Source organism: Meriones unguiculatus, chromosome 4 (assembly GCF_030254825.1).
Source record: "Meriones unguiculatus strain TT.TT164.6M chromosome 4, Bangor_MerUng_6.1, whole genome shotgun sequence".
Classification (NCBI taxonomy): Eukaryota; Metazoa; Chordata; class Mammalia; order Rodentia; family Muridae; genus Meriones; species Meriones unguiculatus.
Genome location: NC_083352.1, coordinates 26,436,292 through 26,453,932, shown reverse-complemented (window position 1 = coordinate 26,453,932; position 17,641 = coordinate 26,436,292). Strand labels below are relative to the sequence as shown.

The 17,641-nt window shown below is 41.4% G+C and overlaps 1 protein-coding gene across 1 annotated transcript in view; it reads left to right on the top strand.

Moving 5' to 3' along the window:
* The first annotated feature begins 12,748 nt into the window (after positions 1 to 12,748).
* The window catches only part of Tnks (tankyrase), a 161,092-nt gene continuing 156,199 nt past the window's right edge, over positions 12,749 to 17,641 (top strand). The window contains exon 1 of the mRNA XM_060381612.1: positions 12,749 to 13,795. Within this exon, the coding sequence (XP_060237595.1) occupies positions 13,153 to 13,795 (643 nt within the window). The 5' untranslated portion in view covers positions 12,749 to 13,152. The remainder of the gene's footprint in view (positions 13,796 to 17,641) is intronic.

The following is a 17,641-nucleotide window of genomic DNA, read 5'->3' as shown; positions in this document are numbered from 1 at the left end:
AAATGGCTGCCAAAGGTAGTGCACTTGCCTGGAGAAGGAAGTTACAAAGTGGCAGTATAGAGAAGAGGTCAAAGAACATTACTTTAATCCTGACAACCTGACTCTGGCGGGTCATGGGCTAATTTACAGTGTACTTGCAGGACTGAGCCTTCAGCATTTGTGGGTGACTGGGCCATAGGTGGACTGGAACAGGTGCTATTAGTGCATAATATGGACAAATTCAAAATGATTCTTAGGCTTCCAGACTGACCAAATGTTAGTGACTGATACCACTGGATATGATAGGGACATTACTCACAGTGACACATGCCTGTAATCTCAGTACTGGAGAGGCTGGGGCAAGAGGAATGTGAATTCTACACCAGCCTCGGCTGCATTTTCGTGAGACTATGGTAAAAGAAAAAACAAAACAAACAAACAAACAAACAAACAAAACTTGGAGCTACAGAGATGGCTCAGTGGTTAAGAGTGCCTGCTGCTCTTCCAGAGGACTCAAGTTCAGTTCCCAGCACCTTTGTCAGGTGGCTCACAACTGCCTATAACTCCAGATCCAGGGGGTCGGACACTTCTAGCCTACACAACACGCGCGCGCACACACACGCACACACACACACACACACACACAAATAAATAATCATTAAAAAGCTCATTTTATAAAGTTAAAAACTAATAATAAAGATGGAAGAAACTAGGATAAAAATAGATATTAGAAAGAAGAAAGAACAAGTCAGTTATAGATTTACTAAATCTGAGATGTCTGTGAACAGCACGAGTGCAGGGGTTGCTGAGACAATTGGATACAAAGTCCAAAGATTAAAGAGATGAATCAAGCCTGAAATTATTTTTCACAGCAAAGATAATTTTTAGATTATAAATTCAATATTTAGTTTCTTTTATTTTTTTGGTTTTATTCGAGACAGGGTTCCTTTTGTAGCCTTGGTTGTCCTGGACTTGCTTTGTAGACCAGGCTGGCCTCAAACTCACAGAGATCTGCCTGCCACTGCCTCCTGAGTGCTGAGACTACAGCATGTGCCACCGGTCCTGGCAGGGCTGGAGAGATGGCTCAGCCATTAAAGGCTCACAACCATAAATATAAATTCGATATTTTTAACACTACGGATCCTATAATGTATGGCTGGGTTTCTTATTAATCCTTAAGGTATTAGTTGTTTCTCTTGCTTTATTCTTATCTGCTTGTAGAATGTAAATAGAACTGGAAATCCTGTGCCCTTACCTGCTGTAGTCTTGCTTGAATGGCTGGAACCACCTGCCATTGACTACAGGTTTATACCACGTGTTTATTTTCTCGTGTTCTAGAAGTATAAAATGAAGGTCAAATTTTGATTTTAAGGTTCTTGCTGCTTTGTTTTAGATAAAATCTAGTGTTTTATCACAATTATTATGAACATCCCGCCTCAGGAATCTGGATACGTTAGAAACCTGCGGTCACTGTGACAGCATAGTCAGATTCTGGTGAGGTCCTTCATCCTGGCTTACAGAACATCATTCCCCTGCTGTGTGTGCTCATAGGAAATGACAAAGCTGGCAAGAAGGTAGGGAAGGTAGGCAGGAAGACTTCCTGGTGAGTCTTTCCCTCAGGGCACCAATCCTGCCCTTCTGACTTCGTCTCTACTGAATGAGCTCACAAATAGGACTTCGGGTGCCATGTTCACAAGGCTCCAGTTAAGCCAAGGGAACAATGGAACAGGGCTACGTGGGCCCAGACTGGAGTTCCCCGTTAGTGCTGCCTAACAGGCTTTGGGAACTACAATTGCTACTATCTGCTAAGAAAACCTGCTTCCTCCTCATGGGATATGTCAGCTGTTCTGTGCAACGCTGGTCTCACAAGTGTATTTTAACTGTATTTTATTTGGGATTCATTATGCCACTACCTTCCTTCTCCATCCTTTATCCCTCCTCATACCTTCCAACACCCAAACACTAGTTGGAGAGAAAGAAGTTTCCTGAGGAGAGGGGGCAAAGTTCTTTTTGGCTACATCCGGCTGGTTAGTGTTGTTGGGTCCTTTGGGGCAATGCCTGTCTCAGTTGTCAGGATATCCAGCAGTCCAGCTAAACAGCAAACAGCAAACACAGCAGCCTTCTTTCTTGGAGTTTCTCAGCTATCTCCAGGCTTCTGCCACTGCCACCTCCTACTCAGTAGCTTCGTCAGCCCCTCTGACCATCTCCTCGAAGCATCCTTATCCTATCAGAGCGACCATTCTTCTCTCTGGGCTTTGGTATTTATACCCTCTCCGAGTCCTCAGAATTAAACTGTCTGCTGCTGGCAGAGACCACACCGCTCGCTGAGGCAAAGGAGGCTGTTACTAGCTGGCAAAACCATGCCTCCTCTGAGCCACATGTGGCAATTAATGTCAGTGAACAAACTAAAAGCAGTCCCATATCCCACACTTGGGATTCAAACAAAAACCTGTTTACATAATAGAAGAAATAAGCTTACTGACAGGGAACTAACATAACATAACTGAGTTTTTAAAGAAACCAAAACTTCTACTAAACATAAGAAACAAACATCAGTTAGGAATGCTGGCTCTTACATCGCCCAACCAACAAACCTTCCTCCCCATAGCAGTTTGGCAAAGGAGCACTCAGAGAAGACAAATGCTCTTGGTCCATCCGTCTGCTCTGAGCCTTCTGATGTGCTTGTCCAACCTGTCATCACTGAACCCCAGCTGATTACCATCAGACTCTCAAGCAGCATGGTGAAAAGGACAATTTGGAAAGAGTAAATGCAACTAGTACAGTCAGGGCCACAGACCACTGTGGATCCTCCCTGTCAGTAAGCTTATTTCTTCTGTTATCACTCCTACCAATAAGCATATCTGCCATTGGTCCCTTGTTAGCTCTCCTCCACTGTTAACTGATTTTCATCTTTGACCAACAGCTGCCTATAGGCATGGTCTACATGAATCACCCACATACCACACCATACCGTCCTAGAGTGGCTGGGCTATGGATGCAACTTGCAAAACAAGGAGGGCCTCCATGTATAAATTTTAGGGTACACAATGAAGTTTAGCCCTACAGGTCATTGTCTGCTCTGTTGTTTGGTCCTGACTTTTTCAATTCCACTAAATTTGGGTTTTTTGTTGTTTTTTTTTAATTCAGTTTTTATGCACTGTTGAATTTCTTTTCTTGCAGTTATTGTTTCTTCCTTTTGTTATGCTAAACAAAAGGGACAGAGGGCATGAATCATAAGAGGGCAGCAGTTAGAAAAATTAATAAACAATTACAATAGTCTATGCAGTTATAACACTATTTTGTATTATTTGCATTCTATTTTTATTGGCGGAAGTATATTTTTATTGGTTAGAAGTATAACCTCTAAACACAATCTTTTGTATATGTTAACTCACATGTCTTCATAACTCAATAATTTTTAAACATATTGGTAGATGAGGTATAAAAGTAACTTTTATTCATCGGATTCAATTGTGGTCTCGGAGGCTTACTGCCTTCATCTGCTAACCGAGGCCTAGTCCTGGAAGCTTCTAGCCTCTGTACAATCTAATCTGTGCCCAAAATATTTTCAGTCTCTGAGACTGCTGAATAAGCTCACCCTTTCTTGTTCTTTCTGAACTCTTGCTAGCTGGTTCAATTCAGCTGTTCTGGCTCAAACTCCTCTCCCAGCTGAAGTAGTCAATCTGGCTTCTCTCAGCTTCTGACTGAATTGTCCTGGTTGGCTTCAAACTAACTTCAGCAATCTGTTCTAATCTTTTGGTTCCTTCTCCCTCTGCTTGTTCATTCTGCTTTCATGTGTGTCTAACCTGTTCTTTCTTCAACCTGTCTCTGTAAAACTGCCTCCTCTCTCCCTCATTCTCCGTGCTTCCGCATTTCTCTCTCTTCTTGTGAGAGCTGAGAATTTCCTAGTCTGTCAGATCTCTCTCTGACTTGTGACTTTATCTGCCACTCAATTAGACATCACTTTCACACATGGGTGCTTTCAGGTTTGAAATTAACATTACATTCATTGTTTGGGATTAAAAGTGTGTATCACCATGCCTGGACATAAGCTTTTCTTTACCTGAAACTTGCTCTATACCAGGCTGGCCTTGAACTCAGAGATCTGCTTTCCTCTGTCTCCTGGGAGTAAAGGTATGTGCCACTACTGCCCAGCCTGCCTGCATTCCAGCTGGATTTCACAGACCTGGGTCTTTGGATGCGAAGTCTTGCCAGAGCAGTCATGTTCTGAATTAAAATTCCTCTACAGTGAGGGAAGTGAGTCTCAGCTAATCCACCAAAGTCATCCAATAACCAAGACAGCTAACCAGGGCTCAGGCAAAGTTGAGATACCAAAGCTTCGTCTTCCCATTATTCTTCCATACCTCAAGATGAACAATATATCTTCCATTACTCCCTTGAAATTCTTTTGTAAACGCTTTCCCGCATCTTTCCATCTTTCCAACTTGTTGTTTGAACAGGACTTCATGATTTCCTAACAAAGGGAATGTCTTAAATTGAATAATGAGTGTCTAATTTTTTTTTATATTGCTTCTAGCTTCTCTCCCCTATAAATAACCTGCTGTAATAGCATTTTTTGTTTTGTTTTGTTTTCCCCACAGTTATTTCTTTAGAATAAGATTTCAGGTTTCTTGTTAGAGATGGACTGCAGGTTCACATTCTTCCTTTGTGAGAGCAGGTGCCTTGGAAAACATAAAAGGAAATAACTTTGACTTTTTAAAGAGTTTCTAATTCGTTTTCTCGTCAGCCTTCCTTTTTATCAAGTATTCTAACGAAACAATTAGTTGAACAAACATTCCCTTAATTCAGTAAATATGTCACTTAGAAATTCTTCTTCTAACATAACAACATTGATGCAAATGACCTTGAAGTTTCTTTAGGATATCTTCTTTTGACATCCTGTAGCTTCGATACCATTCTGCCAAAGTAACTATTATTAATGCACGATTTTTAGAGAGTGCATTGATAAGGGGGGAAAAGAGATAAAGATGAATATAAGTAGACTTTTGTAACAGGATAGAAAGAATACAACACTTGATCTGCCTCTGGTCAAGTAGTTGTCCCTAGTATATCTAAGGACATTCTGTTACTTATTTCACATTTCTATCACCTACTTCTCAGCCTCTCACACTTCTTTTTTTGTGGTAGAGTTACCCAAATTTGCATTTTGGGAAGGAATGGCCACTAGCAGCATCATGCTACCAAGGACACACCAGCTTTTTGACTTTCCCACTTACTCCTATATTATGAACTTCCTCCACAATGAGATGTTTTTCATTGCCACAAAGACATGCTTAATTTTTTTCCATCTTAATAACATCTCTAGTGAATGCTCTTAATTGACACGAGTTTTCTTCATGGTGTGCTTCAAGGTTTTAGTATTGACTGCAATAACTGTTGCAGAACTGTAAATATGCCAAACTCTTCAAAGTATGAATGTTATTTCTATGTGTGTGTGTGGAATTGTGTGGGTATGTACATATTCATATGTGTGTGGATGTACATGTGAAAGCCCAAAATTGACATTGGGGGTCTTCCTCCATTGTTTTCTGTCTTATTGATTGAAGAAGAGCCTCTGGTTGAACCCAGAGCTGCCCGATATGGCTAGTCTAGCTAGTCATGTTTGCATGTCTCCTGCCTCCACATCCCAACCCCTGCACTCCAGGCTGACCTCTATACCCCCTCTGCATTTACCTTGCTTCTGAAGATCTGAAATCCCACCCTACTGTTTGTGCAGCAAGTATTTTAAACACAAAGCTATCTCCCAACCCAAAGCATATACACTTTGTCTATCTATCTATCTATCTATCTATCTATCTATCTATCTATCTATCTATGTATTTGTCTATTTTTTTTTGAGACAGGGTATCAATTATGCAGCTCTAGCTATCCTGGAACTAGCTATGTAGACCAGGCTATCCTTAAACTCACAGCTATCCACCTGCCTCTGCTTTTTGAGTGCTGAGATTAAAGGCATGTGCCATCACTCCTAGACTCCAAATAATATGCACTTTATATAGGTGGTCCATATTTATATGAGTTTGTAGATAAATAAACCTAGTATACAAAAAAAGAATAGAAGAAAATATGATAATCCAAATGCTTGAAATAAAATGAATCACAAAGATATTTCAACTGTCTTAATGGAGGTTTTGAAAACAGTTCAAATCTCTTTCTGTGAAAAAATAACCCAAGCAGGATCTATTTGTTAATAAAAATATATACCATAAAACAAAATTACAAAGTAAATGTATACCCATATAAGAAAAATTCTATCTTGTCATCATTCCTTTTTTGTTGTTATGTTAGGTCTTTTCTTCCCTCTGTGCCAGCATTCATTTAAAAAAAAAAATACTATTTTTATTTGGTTTCACTTTGGGTAGCTGATATTGCTCTTACTTCCTCCAAACTGCTCTCTGATCCCGCTCCCATTCTCCTTTCATTTATTTACTTATCTGTCTGTCTATCTATCTATTTATTTTTCTGAGTCAGGGATTCTCTGTGTAGCCTTGGCTGTCCTGGACTCACTTTGTAGACCAGGCTGGCCTTGAACTCACAGCAATCCGTGTGCCCTGCCTCCCAGAAGACTGGGAGGCGTGTGCCATTACATCCGATGGCCTCCCCCTCCATTCTCTATGCAGGTATGTGCTTCAGCAGTTCTCTGCATAGGTCTTACTTCTCTCTCTCCCGCTTAGGCATATGTGACATGCCTTTACTACTTCTTTGTTATTTTTCTAATTGGTCAGCTATTGCCACGATAGTCCCACGTAAGAAACAACCCTCACACCTATTAGTGTAAGATGTTTGCGCGTGTGTGCGTGTGTTTTATCTGTAGCTCAGGTGCAGGTGGGGTCTGATCCAGGTTGGCTTGTGGTCAGCAAACTCATGCCTGCCTCACAAGTCTCTAGATTTTCTTGGTGATCGAACTAACTGGAGCATGTTTCCTTTTGATAAAATGCCAGAGGGCAAACAGAAACACAGGATGCCTCTGGGGTCCAGAACTGGCAAGGGTCAGGTGGAAGTTCACCTGTAAGCTGCTGTGCTTATCTACCGGGCCAAGGTCACCTGATATTGTCCTGAAGAATTAAACCCAGCCAGTTAGAGGGGACACAGCAAGACTGAGGCTATGGCAAGTTTATTGAGAGCGATCGGACTTTTAAAACCTTTGTTCTGAAACAGAATGTACTGGCAATTGCCAGGATCAATACAGTTGTTAGTCTCCGGGATACAAAGACACCTGCAAGGCATACAGGGTATGCAAGATGAATATCTAAGACCAATTGTTCTGTCGAGTGTCCGTGTTTCCTTGACTTCTAAGAGAACATACAAAGAAATACAAAGTGGCCTGAACACTTCGCTGCCTGAGGGCGTGTGTCAGTCTCTCAGGAACCGGAAGGCACGTTGTGCCCAGGAGCCACGAACTCTAACCTGAAAAACCCATGGCAAGGCAGGTAGGCCAGAGGAGCTACATGGTTCCCTGACCCACCAACAGAGCAATCATGTCTTTTGAGTCTAGAGTTAAAGGGCTAGTTATAGTACTTTTCTCCAGAGGACAAAATTGTGAGGTCATGCAAGGAAAAGTAAAGAAGCAAGGTCGATAATGGTGCTGCCGCACCCCTTCCCTCATTTCCTTCACAGGGTTCCAGAACACCATACTTTATTTTAATTCATATATATATTAACATATATTTATATATTATATATAATTTATATTATGTCTCAAGGTCAAACATTGTGTATATTCTCTAGCTACATAGTTATTTATCTGATGATCTTATAATGCTTATGGTTTTAGGAGCTTTCTATATGCTGATGGCTCTACAGTTTCTGTCTTTACTCTGGCCTCTTTCTTGAACTCCAGGCCCTTTTATGCACCTATGCTTGAGTGTGTGATGGCTATTTTAAACCAGGAAGGTTAAAAAAACAAATTCTCAGTATTCTCTCCTAAATTATTCTCTACCTAACAAAAGTATAACTCTTTCTACCCGGTTGCTTAGGCTAACCCTAACCAGGTCCCACTTGATTGATTATTCTTTTCTATAAAATATTTTTAATGTGTATATTTGATGTATGTGTATAAACACCATGGCACACATGTGAACATCAAAGGACAATTTTGTGGAGCTGGAGAAAATGCTCTGCAGAAAAGATCTGGGCCTCACCTCAACCACAGATCCTGGTCTCTACTCCTAACATTTGAGCAAAGGTATTTGAGTTACAGAACAAACAGGTTTTTAGCCCTCTCTCTTAAAATGTAGAGCTGCAGAGGCTGTGGAGGCCCCTCATTTAGTACAATGTTTCCCTTGCAAGTTTGATTCTCACAGCCCATCTGTGAGAATGAGGGGCAGGTGTGGTGGTCCGATCTCATAATCTAAGGGGTGGGGAGAAAGAGATGGGCAAATTCCTGGGGCCTGTTGGCTGGCTAGCTTGGTCTTTCTGGCAGTGCTTTTATTAAGCTATAGCTCTCGCTTGTGCTGGTCGATTCCCCAAGGAAGCATTATACAGAGCACCCACGAACAACTGGACTTATTAGGTCTGAAATGCTATGAATAAACTTGCCTCTGGATCAGATCAATCAAAAATGCACGAGTAGAAGGTAGAAGAATTTTCATCCTGCAACGTAGCAACTCTGGCAAAGGATCACACCCAAAGACCAAGGTCTGTGTGATTTACCTGGAATACAGACACTCCGTTAGTACACACCTTTTATTCTTCTGGCTAGAATATAAACAACATACCTTTAATTCCTCCCGCTAGAATACAAACACACATTTGGTACACACCTTTAATCCCAAACAATGACCTCTAATTGAGGCGCAGACAGAGTGATGAACCAGAGAAAGATCTGTCAGAATAACTCAGATAGGAAATGCCCAATTCATGAGAACAGACAGGAAAGAAGCTACGTAAGAACAGCTCAGGCAGGGCACATTGGCTCACCCCTGTAAGCCCAGCACTCGGGGAGGCAGAGCAGGCAGATCTTCGTGAGTTGAAGACCAACCTGGTCTATAAAGTGAGTCCAGGACGGCCAGGGCTACACAGAGAGGACCTGTCCAGAAAAACAAAAATAAAAATTTAAAAAGCAGCCTAGAGAGAGGGCAAGATAATTCGTGGAGACATTACAGTAGAGTTCAGGAGTACAGGATAGTTCACGGCAGTTCTATGCAGTTTAATTGTGCAGTTCAGTTCATGGAATTCAGAGGCAGCTTTTCCAAGTAGAGCAATTCAGTGAGAAACGGAGAAGCCTCTTTGAATCAGTTATCTTGGAGAGGAGTTTTGAGCCAGAAGAGCTCAGTTGAACAAATCAGCCAGAGTTCAGAAAGAACTATAAAGGGTGAGCTTGTTCAGCAGTAAGTCTCAGAGGCTGAAAATGTTCTTGGCGTCGATGAGCAGATGGAGGCAGAGGCTGAAGCCTTCAAGGTCCAAGTTTGCAGAAGATCAAATTGTATGGAGGCCAGAAGCTTCCATGCTTAGGCCTAGAGATATTTGGATAGAAATACTCTGGGCTCAGCCCAGGCCATCTATTAGTAAAACTTGGGCACAGCTTGTCTCATCCTATCATCTGAGGAAATAAAAACATTTACAATATAAATGCTCAAAAAGTTTTACTGAGACTGAAATATGGAACCCATGCCAACTTATGACGGTGTAACCTTCAAAGAGAGTTCATGTAATTACTGTGGAGAAAACCCAAATATCACAACACATTTCAGAAATACAGGTTTTGTTGTTGTTGTTTTTCAGTTAGTAGATTTTCCTCTTGTGTCAACAGTATGGGCTAGGAGACTAGTGTATGCTCATGTTTTTTTAAGTCAGTGGAAATGAATTTCATGTAAATATTTTTGAAAATGCTACTTGACTGTGATTCTCAATTTCTGAAAACTGTAAGGACTTGGAAGAATCCTTAATTAATCAAACAAGGGAACAAATCAATATTTCCTTAGGAATTCTGCTACATGCCAAATAGAGGATATTTATTTCCAAATGTCTTCTTTGCCGTAAAAGAAGTTGAGAGGAGAGTTATTAACAGTGGCTGTACGTCCTGTTTACATTTTGTGTGTGCCACATAAGGAAAAAGAACTAGCATTCAAGGAGCACTTACTTACAAACTAGTTAGGTCTTCTAATCCTTATAACAGTGCTCCAGTAAAATCAGATTCCCAAACATATCCACCAAGGTTAGACAACTAATAATTGCTAGAGGTACAATCCAAGGCCATGTTTGTTTGACTCTAGGTTTTGCTGTTTTCTAGCATGGCATGATGTATTGTACCCTTGTGGAATTGTGTGTAGCCACAGATTAGGTAGGGATAGCTGCCCTGTCATGGCTAGAGCTCAACATTAGTCCTTCTGAGCCCATAAAGTTTATAAATACTTAATGTTAAGCACCTTTACTACTCTCTACTGAGGATGAAAAAAGCTATTTTCAATTGATTGAGTGCATTTTCAGAATGTATTACGATCAGTTTCAGGCAATTCAGTCTTTTTATTCTATCCAGCAGAGATTTTCTTATTTATTTTGTTCTGATAAGCAGACAAAATAGATGCATTTTAAAATAGTTTGACCATTACTTCTTTCTGCACTATATGAGTAAATGGCCATCAGGGGACCAGATGAGACATTCTTTCTGCTTCCCTTTCAGAGAACACTCAAGGGGCAGAAGGAAGGTTGTAGCTCTCTGACATATTGTGGTGATTCACCTCCACTCCTGAATGCTAGTCTTTGCTCCTCTCTAAAACGATTCAAGAGAACAATGCTGGCTTAGCGTTCTGCTCTGCAGTCATCCTGAGAATTTTTCAAATTTTGATGATGAAAACTTATTCTGATGATGGTGATGATCATCATAACAAATAGTCTGATCTTTTGCCTTGTTTTTCTTATGAGAGACCCGTGTGATTACGGATTGAAAAATAAACATAGAACCTTTTGGTAACTGGGTCTTGATGTACCTCAAGTTTTATAGTAACCAGTCTACAATGGACACCTGTTACAGAGTTGGAGGACATCCAAAGGGTGACCAAATTACGAGTTCTTACTTCATTCATCCAAATAACAGTGTGAAAACAGTGTGAAAACCTTTTTACAAGTTGAATTATGGATTCCACTGTTAAAAAAATGTTTGGGGTACAATTTCAGGGCAGGTTGCCTACATTTTTCTGGATTCTGGATAAGATAAAGATAATAACCACTTTCATAGACAAAATTTTCTGGGTGTATTACTGCAATTTTAAGTTTTGTCCATTCAAATTTTTGTTTAAGGTACCTGATATATTCCTTGAAATGTACATAGATATAAATCCTTAAAGATTTATAAATTAGATTGTCCTATGTAATGCCATTTGTGCATAGAAAAAGAGTCAAAACTAGGAGAACATATGTTGTGGCCTGATTTTAGTCTCAGTGTGTTCTCTAATGCAGCCAAATCTCACTGTGGAAAAGAGTACAAGTGTATAAGACATAAGATAAAGTTTAATTTATAACCTATAGTCCTAGATTCAATGAAAACTAAATGCCACTCATGTTTCTGATCTTACTGTATTTAGTTGATATGCCAAAATTCAACCATTCATTGCAATGGGAATATTAATATCATCCTAATTATATTTAATAATGAACACTTGAAACAACCATTGGCTTAATGTTTTGCTTGATTCGTAATGTTTTTTCTTTTTCCTTAGGAAAGACTCTCCATGTGTCCACTCTGTATCAATAATGTTGTTACTATGTACTTCTACAATGCCTAATTCACTATTGAACAATGGGTATGAAATGGAGATCTCACCGAAATTATACCATTCATGGGCACATCTCTCGATGTCACACAAAAACAATAGTAATAGGAAAGGTAGAGAAAAAAACCAGCTGTGGAAAATGGCACCTAATGGTGCATTATAGACAGCAAAATAGGCAGTTTTTATCTTAGTTTGGGTGGGGAGAGGGAAGTGGAGAGGAATGGTGGAGAAAGAGCCAAATTTAAAAAAAAGAAATATTTTCTCAATTAGTTAAAATTAAGACGAGAAATAAAAGTACAAAGGTAGGATAAGAAAAAAAATATTAATTTTAATTAACATTTAAGCAAAGATGTTGGCCTTGCAGAAGGGAAAGTGGCAGGATGTTGGGTTAAATAGTTTGCTTAAATGTACACAGCCAGGAAATGGCAGGGCTTGAATTTCAGTTATGGCAAACTGAATCACCACTTAAAATTGGGGTCCAGCAAAGTCACAGGCTGAGAAAACTTACAGGGAAAATAATTCTCACCAGACTATCAGTGTATATGCAGCCGACTGGCACAAATGCCAATGAGCAGTGACAGGGTGAATCTTTGTGCGGCTTTGTTCAGAGCGCCTGTAATCTGAGAAGACAGGATTAACATTTTAGAGAGCTTCCTTATCAGTCATCTCCCAGACAGCAAACCGGAACAAAAGAAGTCAATCATTCCAGAGTTTAGTCCTGTCTCCCAAGTCAGGTAGTCAGCCTGGTTTCGGGCATTCCTCTCAAGGCACTCTGAGTCAGATTTAACACTGAACAAAAAAACCGAGCTAATGGCAATGTGTGCGTTTATGGATTCCTTTCTACAGTGTACAAACGCACACGTATAGACTAAGTTGCTCTTATCCTCCTATCCTGAGTCAGAACGAGACCAAACAGATAATAGGGGAGCAGAGAGATCCAACACTGCATTAAATGTGCTAATTTTAGTTATGTATTCTTCAGAGCGTTTTGTATGCATTAGCTCACTTAATCCCTGCAAACAATTTTGTGAAGTGGGCACTATTTAATTCCACTTTCGGGCGAGGACATTTGATGAATGTTTGTACCAAGTTACCCTTCGATGGCAACTTCTGAAGCTAGAAAGGGCAGACAGAGGAAAGACTAGAGCAGTCCAAAACAATCCGCAGAAAGTGAAGAAAGCTGGAAGCTTCTCCGACAGGTAGAGGCTGGTCACAGCTTTCAAATCTGCCCAGCCAGCCCGCCTGGGCGTCACAAAACCCGCCTCTAACGACAAAGCCACGCCCCCAAGCTGGCTGTTCCCTGTGCTCCGCTCTTCTCGGACTCCACCCACTTCGGCCAGAAACACTTCCGGGGTTGTTGGCTCCTGATTGGTCCAGAAGCCGGAAGTGAGGGCGGGCGGTGGTGCCGTTGCCGCAGTGACAGTACCGGGGGAGTGGGAAGATGGCGGCGTCGCGTCGCTCTCAGCATCATCACCACCATCATCAACAACAGCTCCAGCCCGCCCCAGGGGCTTCGGCTCCGCCACCGCCACCTCCCCCGCCGCTCAGCCCGGGCCTGGCCCCGGGACCCACCCCAGCCTCGCCCACGGCCGGTGGCCTGGCGCCCTTCGCCTCCCCGCGGCACGGCCTGGCGCTGCCGGAGGGGGATGGCAGCCGGGACCCGCCCGACAGGCCGCGATCTCCGGACCCGGTGGACGGCGCCGTCTGCGCGGTGGCAGCTACGGCCGCGGTCCCGGCAGCTTCCGCCGCCGTCGGGGTCGCTCCCAGCCCAGCCGGCGGAGGCGGTAACAACTCCGCGTCGTCCACTTCTTCCCCGACTTCTTCTTCGTCTTCCTCCCCGTCCTCTCCAGGCTCGAGCTTAGCGGAGAGTCCCGAGGTGGCCGGGGTTGGCTCCACAGCAACTTTGGGACCCGGGGCGGCGGGCCTCGGCCCGGGGGTCCCAGCCGTGAGTGGGGCCCTGCGGGAGCTGCTGGAGGCCTGTCGAAATGGGGACGTGTCCCGGGTGAAGAGGTTGGTGGACGCAGCGAACGTGAACGCGAAGGACATGGCCGGACGCAAGTCTTCTCCCCTGCACTTCGCAGCAGGTCGGGGACTTTGGAATTGTGCTCTCCGGGTTTCGGAGCGGAGGGCGGGCGATCGGACTAGGGAGAAGTTACAGGTTGTCGTGAGACGCGTAGGGGCTTGGTTGTTTTTCTTTCACACCGCACCCTGAGACCTGGAGTTAGTGCCCGGGTGGTGGGGTCGTGGAAGGGGGGATGTGGGACTCTTCTCCTTGGTATGTTTGCGGCCGTGGTACTGAAACTTGTAAACTCCGTGTAGCGGTTGACTCTGGATATGGACATACTTAAAACTTTTTCAGTTGAGAGTGTGTGAGTTAGATTTGAGTAGCTTTAGAACGATTTTGTCGTTCGTGTGCTAGTTTGTTTTGCTTCTTACAACACTGTGGTCTCGAGGACAGTCAGGCCGGGTCAAAAGAGGTGTAGGTAACTCAACAAGTGTTTTAAGAATCTGTCATAATCTTAGCAACACAACGAAAGACAATGGTGTTTGTGAAGCGCTACCTTTTCCAAGGAGTTTTCAGTCTGGGGAGATTACAACCCGTCAGTCGGAGACAGTAGGGGTAAGGTTATTTATTGTGCGCCTTTTGATAAGGGAACAAGAGAGCAGCTTTGAGGTTGAGCATTCCACCATTGTGTATTTACCTTGTCTCAGCTAGCTCATTTCCTTAGAGACAAAGATGATAAGCCGTTTTGAATGAGGATTTAGCTCGAACTCTCTGGCACAGATTTCTAAACGCTGAATGAACTCTACTTTTTTGCCTCAACCCTCTTCCTGAGCAAGTAGTTGTTTTCTCTTAGAAACACATAATATCTTTATAAAACACAGAAATGTAGAACAAAAGCAAAAGGGCCATAATCTCACTACCTTGACACTCCTGTTTTGCTTTTTTTTTTTTTTAACATAAAGCTAATTAGGCCATGTACTTAAAAGCATTACCTTTTTAGTATGTATTTTACATAATTATTATAAATTCAAATAGGACAGAAAGATACAAAATTAAAAGACACACTTTTAAAATAAAATACCAAAGCTTCCTCTTGTAAATGTTAGTTTTCTTTTAATTGTTTTGTTTTGCTTTGTTTTTATTCGTGAATGTGTGTGTTTGTGTGTGTCTGTTTGTGTTTGTGTGTGTGTAGGCTCCAAGAGGGCAGTTTTCTGGAGCTGGAGTTACAGGTGGTTGTGGCTCACCCAGGGTGGTGCTCAGCTACTCTAGAAGAGTAAGCAATGCTTAACTTCAGAGCTTCTCTTCAGCTCCTTTTTTGGTCCTGAGATGCTTTGGAACACCAAGACTTTGCTTTTGTTGGGTAAACATTCTCCCTCTGGGCTACACCTCTAGTTTATCCTGTACATTTCGGGTATATTTCAGTGAGTGTTACTCCTCAGTTTAGTCTATAAACTTAGGCTTAGGACTTTATAAAAATATATATATATACACACACACACACACACACACACACACGCATATATATACATTTGTGTAATTTATCATTTACAAATGATAAAGTGAGGCTCACATGTTTACATGAGTCTTACAAGCAAAGATTTACAAGCAGAGTTGTGGATGTGGAGTCAGCAGTGCGATTTAGAACTTAAGCTATAATAATCTATACTTGGGTTTGTAATTGCAGGGCATTGTTCCTAAGTTACTCAGTGTTTGCGGGCGAAAGTAGTAGCCTGGGCTTAGAAAAGGGCAGCTTAGCTATCAGGTTTGTTTTTTTTTTTTTTTTTTTTTTTTTTTTAATAGGAATGGGTTTTGTGTTGTTACAATTTAATCAGAATTTTCAGGAAAATGGAAACTCTTATATGTATAACTCTTCTCCCTTATATGTGTGTTGTTCTTTGGTGTTTTACATAGTCTTCCATTTAACTTTTAGCAGATTGTGTCTGTGATTCATTAATGGGTAATGATCAGTGCTATGATACACATTAGGAATCATTATCAGATTACTGGCTCAGTGCTGGATATTTAGACACTGTTGAATGTGATGAACTGGCTTTCATATAAGTAGACAAAAAGTCAAAGCTTTTGTTTTAAATGAAATAGCATTTCTATTTCTTGTCTTTTCTCTCTCTCCTAGTTATTTGTTCTCTGTCTCTTGAGACAGGTCTGGCCAGCCTCAAGGTTCTTCTGCCTCAGCTGGGATTTCAGGCCTGCACCGCTACACATGATTTCATTTTCTTTAGGCTAAAAATGAATGGTCTAAGTGTGATTTACTAAATCAGCTGAGACTGTTTACTTTTACAAAGCTGCTTCATATGTTGTCTTACCAATCTATAACCACCAACATGTTACTTGTAGCTGTTTCTGCATCACTTTACTCATTTAAAATTAGCCCGCATAGGATAGTGCTTATTTCTCAGTGCTTCTTTTGTTGTTTTTCCAGACAGGATTTCTCCGTGTAGTCTTGACTGTCTTGGAACTCACTCTGTAGACCATGCTGGCCTTGAACTCACAGAGATTTTCCTGCCTCTCTGAGTGCTAGGATTAAAAGCGTGCACCATCGTACCTGGTCCCAGTCTTGTCTTCTATCCACCTCAAATTGCTTAGAATTCCTTTCTGGAGTTTTATGTATGCTAGTATACATTAGACTGCAAACTGTGAAACAGTCTTATATAATTGTTTCATATTTAGGAGGACCTATCCTTGATCTAGCTTTTGGGTTTTGTTTTGTTTCATTTTACCTCAGTTCTTTAATAGAAAACAAAATGATAATTATTGAATTCTCCATGGTAGAAAACAAAACAAAACAAAACAAAACCATTTTGTAGTTGACTTATGCTTTTGTGTTATACAGACATGTTCATGTAACAGGAAGCTTCCTTAAGTCTAGTTTCCATTAGATGCAAGCCGAGTAATTGAAAGTACTTGTTAGAAGACTACTGGTTGATTTTTATTAAAGACAATGTATTGTTCTAGAATAGCTTTTTTTAGGGATAGGAAATAGGCAAATAACTTGGAAGGAAAAATTTAAAAATTTAGCTAATAGTTCCTTATGTGTTAAATACTGGCAAAACTTTGGAGTGGCAGATAATTCTTAACTTTATAGAGCTTGTGTAGTGAGGGCGTTTGAAGAACAACAACCGAGCCTCAAAGTGCAACTTGTAGGCATGTATTATACTGTCTTTTGGAGTATGTAGAAGAGGCTGTTATTTCGGGGTTTGGAGCAGTTAGGAAATCCTTTTTTTAAGAAGGATTGTTTAGTTGGGTTTTGTTTTTGAAACAGGGTTTTACTATGTAAGCCAGGCTGTCCTGGAATTGGCTGTATAGACTAGGCTGGCCTGAACTCTCATAAGTCTGCCTGCCTCTGCCTCCCAAGTGCTGACATTCCCGTGTGCACTACTACAGGTCACCAAAGAGCTTTTTAAGTACCAATTTAAAGTGAAATTATCTTAATTCACTTCCTACCAGTGATGGCATAATTTTGGCAACATTTCTTTTTACAAAAAAGTTCAGCTGACATATTCTGTTAAAGCTTCAGACAGTTTTGAGATCTCAGTATTTAGTATTTTTTGCTTTATTTTTTACAATTTTTGTGTATATGTGTGTCTTTGTATGGGTGTGTGTGTGGAGAAAGAGAGAGAGAGAGAGAATGAGAATCTAAGTATCCTGAAGTGTTGGATACCCTAGAGCTGGAGTTGCACGTGGTTGTGAGCTGTGTGAAGTGGTGACAGGGAAGCTAACTACCTTGGATCCTCTGGAAGGGCAGCAGACACTCTTAACCACTGAGTCACCTTTGTAGCCCCTCAGAGTATTTACCCTTTGTTTGTTTGCCTGTTTGTTTTTGTTTTTGAGACAGGGTCTCTATATATCTCTAGGGCTGCCCTAGAATTCATTCACTATATAGATCAGGTTGGCCTTAAACTCACAG